Source organism: Magnolia sinica, chromosome 11 (genome assembly GCF_029962835.1).
Source record: "Magnolia sinica isolate HGM2019 chromosome 11, MsV1, whole genome shotgun sequence".
Lineage (NCBI taxonomy): Eukaryota > Viridiplantae > Streptophyta > Magnoliopsida > Magnoliales > Magnoliaceae > Magnolia > Magnolia sinica.
In genome coordinates, this window is record NC_080583.1 from 22,005,283 (window position 1) to 22,013,626 (window position 8,344).

At 41.7% G+C, this 8,344-nt stretch overlaps 1 protein-coding gene across 1 annotated transcript; it reads left to right on the top strand.

Annotated features, from left to right (window-relative positions):
• Nucleotides 1-239: 239 nt before the first annotated feature.
• Nucleotides 240-2,569, top strand: LOC131218053 (protein neprosin-like). Its single transcript, XM_058212738.1, has 3 exons — nt 240-1,115; nt 1,954-2,007; nt 2,417-2,569. Exons 1-3 carry the CDS (start codon nt 972-974, stop codon nt 2,567-2,569), a joined length of 351 nt encoding a protein of 116 aa, XP_058068721.1. The 5' UTR covers nt 240-971.
• The last annotated feature ends 5,775 nt before the right edge of the window (nt 2,570-8,344 follow it).

The following is an 8,344-nucleotide window of genomic DNA, read 5'->3' on the forward strand; positions in this document are numbered from 1 at the left end:
ATGAGCAGCGGGGGGTGTTGGTGGCCGACTGTGGACTCTTGGATGCCTAAGTCAGGCTTATACAAGATGATCGCAAGAAGTGGATTAGGGCTTAGATGTGTCACCATTTTTGCCTTTCTTAATTTAGAGTCTATGGTCCTGTATATACGGCGTGAGAGAAAGTTCTAGACCCAGTATCCCACTATGCTACACTAGAGGGTCCCTGATCTTCTTTTTTTTTTAATTATTTTTTTTAGAGGGTCTCTGATCTGACTGCATTCTTATTCCAAATATGTCAGAGTGATTTTCAGTTGAGATCAGGCTACATCTAGTGTGAGATTTGCCTTGGATTTCTCACACCACCTCTCTGGTAGTAGTTGACCTGCTCAGCTCTGGATGCTAGGGGAGCTCGAGGCTTAGAGCCTGAGCTCATTTCCCATGGGTTGCTTGCTCATATTGTAGACATTCTTGGTGGGGCAAGTCCTCTCCGACCGAGCTTCGTCCTGACGGCTCAGCTCGTCTCTGAGCTGAAGGAATTGCTCATCCCATGTCAATGGCACTTCTGCTCGGACCTCAATCACCTTCAGCTCAAAGACGTATCTCTAGTAGATAATTGTTACTATTCTCATGTGAGGGACCAGTTTAGTTTTCCCCACAGTAAATAACATTCTACCGAGATGTACTTGTCATGGGATCAATGGCTTGGAAAATGAATGTGTATGAGAAGGAAGCCTATCATTGAAACACTCTAATTTTCACTTTGAAGCCGATGAAATGTGTGCTCAACCATGTACTGGAATGTCCAAATGTTGTGATCGATCCTGCTTGGTGCAGTACAAGTCACGGTGCTCTGAAATCGCTGGATCATTTTTCTCTATTGGAAAAAAATAATAATAAATAAATAAATAAAAGATAATCATTTAATTAAGGTGACACTAATCTTAATCTAACTATCTTCTTTTATCAAGTATGCTACTGCACAAGTGCTCGACATGCAAGAGGAGGTGTATGGAGCCCAAGTTGACATGAATTTGTGGAAACCAAAACTTGCGGACAACTGGCAATTCAGCCTCGCCCAGTTATGGATTGTCAATGGCAATCGCGAGACAAGAAATACCATAGAGGTTGGATGGCATGTAAGTCTCAGTATCAATTATTTTATTGTTTTGGAAAGCTTACCATGTCTAGTTTACTTCTCACTCACTAACTAGACATCAGTTAGGGCTGTTCAGTTGGTAAACAGACCCAATCTGGGTCCAAATTTGGATAGAATAAAAGCCAACGAGCCAAGCATACCCCCAACTTGAGGTATTCGTTGGGTACCTGAATATATGATTTTTAAGCTTTATCCCTTATTTAGTGAGCATTTGGTAGCACCAAATATCATGAAATTTCATGATACTTTATGCAAAATTAGACTGGTTAATATTCAAATATAATGATATTTGGTGCAACCAAACACACCATAAGTTACTTCAAAACCTTCCCAAATGCATGTCAGTGGTATAGGTGGGAATTATGATATATAATCCTTGCATAGCGTGCAGCCTTCATACACGAAACAACGGCAAAGATGTAAGTTATTTGGGCCGTTCGTATGGATGGGCTGCACCTTTTAGTGTAGACTGGTCAGATGAGATCTTAGCCACTTGTTTGATGATTTTTGTTAATTAGCAATAGATGGTTAAAAAAATCCAACCAATGGTTTACATTCAATGAGCATAAATACTCTGATAATGGGCTACGATCATCCGCAACTTTGCAATTTTACGGCACAGCAGCTCGTCTGAAGGCCCGACATGAGCTGTCCGGATCTGGTAACGTGTGGCACATTCCTAAAGAGAGGTTGCTCGATAACTGATTTAGATGACTGTGTGCTTAAATAGAAGATCAGCAACGACTGTCCATTGAGTTGTATGTGATTATTATCTCTTGCTTCGTGCCAACTGATATCTTAGCTTCTAATTTCCTCAGGTATTTCCTTTCTTGTATATCAACACCGAACCACGGACGTTAGCGTATTGGACGGTAAGCTTCACTGTCGTCAATCTCTTGTTACCTACAAACCAGAGATCGTTTGAAGTGGCCATGATCAAGCGTAGTTCCCATGTATCTCAATTAGTGACAAATCTATCTAATCACGAGGCCCATTTGGATCAGCACATGACAAAAAAAAAAGGAAAAAAAAAAGAAAAGAATAAAGATCCGAACTGTCTCTGATGTGGCTATCAAGCCGAGCGTTAGAATGAAATGAATGTAATGGTCACATTCAGGAAATACTCGATTTGAGGTTTTAACTGTCAAGTCAATCTGATTTGGGGCCCTGGCCGATCTACAACGTGGCCCATGATTTGGACAGTTTGGATGGTTATACTTATACTCTTGTAGATGAAAATATTTTGATTATATGATTATATGAAAACATTTCTAATTTCAGGCAGACGGATACAATAATACAGGCTGCTACAATTTGGACTGCGTTGGTTTGGTGCTGGTACATTCAACGAATACTCTCATTGGTAAACCATTAGCACCATTCTCTCAGTACAATGGAGATCAACATGATATTACCATCAAAGTACAAAAGTGATGCAGGGGAGGACGTGAGGTCGAGCACCATCTTCCTCAAGAGGATAACTATTCCGAATCCACGGAACTTCTCTGGACTCCTCACAGAGACTTCTCGAATCCACAAGGAAAGAAAGCAGAAAATAGAAATAAATTTTAATAAATTCGAAATTGATTGATGAATTATTAAAAATGAGTTCACAACCCTTTAAATAAGGGTACCAAGCAATGGGAAAGAAATTAGAATCAAACTACAACTCAAACTCCTAGAATCCGCGACTTACTATAAATAGTAAACTTACTATTTATAGACGGTCGTGATGTCTACTAGTGCGCAAGGTTTTCGGCCAAAAATAGTAAGTGTCCTATTTGGCTTCACCAAACCATTCTCCTAATTATTCTAAGCTCTTTTCATGTTGGGCGCAACTCCTAAAGCCCGACGAATGAAGAGTTATAATCAAACTAAAACTTACTATTTATATTAAAAATGAAATTAAAATAGGGAAACGACCATCGATCAAGGGGTTTTTCATAATTCCGGGCTGCGTAACCCTGCATAGCAGGGTTGGTTGGCTAAAGTAGCTCGTTCTACCCCAAAATCATATATTTTATGTTAGATAACTCATTCCGGATTGCAAGATACGCCGGATCTAAGGTTCGATGGTCCGGATCACTTCTGTCGTCGACCGGGCCTTTTCTGATCCATCTTGGCCATGAAACTGTCCGCGACCTGCTCTACATCAAAAAGGTACCTCATCAGGCCACACCTACGATATTAGAGCCCTCGGCAAGAGTAATGTTATTTCCATAGGTTTGAGATGAGTAGGAACCACTCATGATGCTTATGTGGAATCCAAATTGTGAATCTGTTGTGCCTCCCATCTTCATCCTGAGTATCAAGAATCATCTTGATCCAAAACTCAGGTGCGAGTGGGAGTGGGACGCACCACGTAGAAATGTACAACCAGGCCTAAAACATGTATGTTCACTTGTGGTGGCATACGTAAGTGGGCTTGAGTTCTGGGGTGTCCCTTCATCATGGTGGGCACACATGATGAATGGATTAGATGACAAATAAACAACGTAGATCACACATTCAATTCAAGTTTCTATAGTGGCTGCTTCCTTCCTTAGTGCCCCTGTTATTCCCTTTGCAAGGTGGCCCAGCCTGACTTTTGGGCTAGGGAATACTCACAATGGGATCCACCTGATGAATAGAGCAGGTTTCCTAGTGGGAGCCTACCTGATCTGGCTCCTCCTTTTACAGGATGAAGTTGGTGATTGGTGGCTGATGTTCGGAGAAGACTCGTTTCCAGTGGAATACTGTTCCAACACCATCTTCACAAACTTTCCTCTTGGTGGATCTGAGCTTGCATTTGGTGGTGAAGTATTTACACTAGAAGGTAGGAAAAAGCCTGAAATGGGCAGCGGCCATTTTCCTGGATGGTTCCAAACTGCTGCTCATATGAAGCAAATGATGTATATGAGAGACGACCTTATACTTAGGCACATCCCCGACCATCCTTCTCTATACCAAGATCTGACCGATTGCTACAGCGTGGTCGATTATGGTGACCAAGGTCCTAATTGGGATAAAACCATCTATTTCGGTGGACCAGGTGGATGCTAACTAGTTAATATTGCACTTACTAAGTAAGTTAATTAGAAATTTGTTAGTTTGAAAGCCAATCAATTTATACACACACACACACACACACACACACACAGAGAGAGAGAGAGACAGAAACGCTCACCTGCGAAACAGTTCCTGCATACTACATACCAACTTTTTTGAGAACTCATCATATCTGATGAGTCTCGAAAATCTGAACGGTCCACATGAAGCAGAACCTCATGAAACCCTCTAGTACGAAATTTTACTTTGATCCAAAACTTTGGTGGGCCATGAAAAATGCAAACAGTTTATTCCCTTGATTTGCATTTCTCTTTGCTATGGCCCACCAGAATCTTAGATCAGGGTGAAAATTCACCCCATTAGGTTTTGGGTGGTTTCTTTTAAGCTCGAGGTGGTATCTCACTTGTTAATCAGATGTGCACACTGATAGGATGCGGTTTATCCATTTGTGTTGGGTGTAACCTTTTTACATGTTTGTCATTTCATCCATGCTTCTTGTATAATTCGGATTGCCAAGTCAGACTTTGAAGCCAATTTATCATTATCATGATGTTTATTGAGCACAAGCCTTTTGAGTTGGGTGTGACCTTTTATAGGTATATCATTCCTTGTATGTTGAGTCTCATTTCTCACTTAATTGGGGCCGCCAACCCAGTTTCTGAAGCCTATTTATCATTGCCACGTTTTGATCATGAGCACGGTTTACATGGTCTCATTTCTTATGTAATTGGGTGCCTAGCCCATCTACACATTTCCCCATGGTTTGGATGATTTAGATAGAATATAAACAGCATTGTGTCGCACATATACAAACCCATGTGGCAACCTTTCCTTCGAACACACATATATAAGGAAATGGTATTATAAGCTCGATCGCCCCTCTGCGATCTATGTCAAGCATCCATGCCATGCATTTCGTGGGTCCCCATTTAGGTTATGGAATATCCCAAAAATCAACCGTATGCAAAACTCAAGTGAACGATTTCAAAAGAAACCTTGTGAATTCATGTCTAAAACAATTAAAAGCACTTAGTGGGGCTCACCAAAGTTTTTGGATATGACTGAAATTTAGTGTACCCCTTATTGAAGTGGGACACTCAATGAATGGGTTTGGATATCTGAAACACATCTCACTGGGTCCTGTAAACGGTCATGAATTTTTCAATGATTGGATATCTACTCTCAGCTGTTGCCTACGGTGTGACCCATATAAGTCCTGGATTTGCCTGATTTTTAGACTTGGTCACCATCATGGATTGGTGCATCTGAATGACCGGGTGGATGTCCGACATACATCACCGTGAGGCTCACACACAAATAGCCATACTCCCACTAGTCGGGTTATGTAATAACTAATTAATGATATTTAATGTTGCCCGGAGCAAAGTTATTTCAGCTAAAAAAAGAATGGTCGACTTGGGTGGGCCCATTCGTGTTAACGTGAAATTCACCCCAACCATCAGCTGAGTCACCCGATGTTAGACCTTCTGCCTAAAATCAGCTATTCATGTGGACTACACAATTGGAATGAGTGTACAGCCAAAGCTCACCATCCCTTGGTGTGCCCACTTGAATCAATCGTGATCGGTCACTACACTTAGCTTAGCATGCTGAGTTACTCAGTATGCCCTAAATTTATCTCTTAAAATGGATAGACGGAGTGGATAAAATATGTAAATCATGGTGGAACCCACAGAGTTTACTCAGTACGCTAAGTGTGCTGAGTTACTCAGTACACAGTCCGCGTTCTGCCTAGTAAAGAATGATGCATGTGTTTTATTCACATTATCCATCCATTTTCCATATCATTTTATTGTATGAGACAAAAACTGAGGTTGATCTAAATCTCAGTTAAACCACACCACAGAAAATAGTGGATACTGATGGACTAAAAATATTGGATCAAGCAGATATTTTTGTTTCACTTTCATCCATGTCTGTGTGACCTAATCAACAGGTTGGGTGGCAAACAACCACTACAGCAGGCCTTGTGATGTTATCAATGGTCAGCGATCAATCATCACTATTTTTTAGGGTATCATGCCCTACCATGATATATGGAAAAATGATTAACTGTATGGATGAAACACGTTCATCATGTTGGGGCCACAGAGTACTGACCTCGTTACCAGAGGAGTCACCACCGCATCCGAGTGGAGCCGAATGCCTGTGACCCAGGGGAATGGAGATATACTTGTGCCCGGGGATGTGTGGGGCCTACAGAGATGTCCTTCGAAAAATCCACTCCATTCATATGTTTTTAAAGACTACAATAGGACAGGTTTGTAAAAATAATACAAATCCAATAGTTAGTAGGGCCACCCCAAACGAAACAGTAGGAATGGAAACGTCCACCATTGAAACCTTTTTGGAGCTTTCCATGATGTTTATAAGACATCAAAACCGTTAATGGGGTTATTTCCACTCAGATAAACTGTATGCACAAATATAATCCTGATACAAAACTTCTGTCACCCTTAAGTGTTCAATCCCCACTGTTTCACGTGGTATGGCCCACATGAGTTTTGGATCTTGCTGATTTTTAGAATCCTACCCTATTGTTGTCTTTAAAAACATATGGACAGAGTGGATTTTCCACAAACATGCATGTGGGTCCCACACACCTCCCGGCACGGGTATGTCTCAGTGCCCACGGTCAATCAGCTGGCGAATCCGAGTCCCCGCTGGATAGGAGTGTCAACGAGTAGGATTAGGGCTGGCCAAGTGCTGTCCAATGCCGGGCCGCATCCTTAAACCTGAGTCCAAATCTGACCTGGGCCGTGATGGGCCAAAAAAGGTACGCCCGAGCACGACCCGTCAGGTTTATACCAGGCCCAATCCGAGTGCGACCGTGAGAGAGACGGGGAGAGGGAACATAGTGTCTTCGTTAATCTTTCTGGCTGGCCGTGCCCGGAAGGGGCTGCAGCACGGGTGGGCGTTACCTTGATGTTTATATGAAATCTATCCCTAGAAGGTGCCTCGCCCAATGTTAAGCCTGCTGCTCTAAAATCAGCCTCATTCATGATTTATGTGGACCATAAGATTGAAAAAGGTGCACATGATGACACTCACCCTTCAAATGTTTTCACTTTTTATGGCCCACATAAATGACAGATAGTTGTCATATTTTGGCCCTGCGTCTAGATTTTGGTGTGTCATTTATAGATTAGAGTAGATTTTATATGATTATCATAGTGAGCCAAGTAAAAATCGAGGGTGGATGTCTCTATCCCAACCGTTTCCTTTGGTGTGCCCCTGAATGGAAGGTCATAGTGATTATTAGGACCTAGGCCTAAAGTGGGATTTTAATTTTAATGGTTGGAGTACATTTCACTTATACTTTACAGTGAGCTCTGGAAAATCAATGAGTATGTTACTCGCTCCTAAACTTGCTTGTGAATTGTGATTGATTAAAAACAAAAAAAAACAAAAAAAATCTACAGGGACACCAACCCTTAATGTTGTACCGGCCCAAATTGACGTGAATATAAGATCAAATCCAACCAATAGATGTGTAATCTGAATTTAAAACCATGGACAAAAAATGAGGCTGATACGTGCTTCAGGCGAGCTACACCAAAGAAGACAAATGGGACAGATACCCACCCTTTACATTGTCCATCCTGATGATTATATAAAATCCACTCCAACCATTAGATTATATATAAAATTTTATCCGTGGGGCTTTAAATTTAAACACATCCGTGATTTATGAGGGCCATACCAAGGGAAATATTGTGGAGGGGGAACATTTCCCTATACATTTTCCAATCGTGTGGTCCACTTAAATCACAGATAGATTTGATGTTTGATATTTGATACTTGGGCCTATAATAGAAAGGTGCACCTAATGGTTGGAGTTGATGTTACGTAAACATCACGTTGGGAGCCACACGGGGTGACAAACAGGCAGCTCCTTGCACATTGCAAGTGGTGAAATTTCAAATCACTTGTTGAACCAAACGGGTCGGGCTGTGCCACGCCTAAGTTTAAGCCCACAGCTAGTCCTCCAACCCTTGATCAGCTCGAAATGGGCCTGGCTTGAATGCCAAACGGGCTAGCCCGGCCCATATACAGCCCTACAATGGACTAATACAACCTTTAATGAGAACGTCATTAAGGTCCAACTACCAGTTAACTACCACCCTTTCACGTGCATAT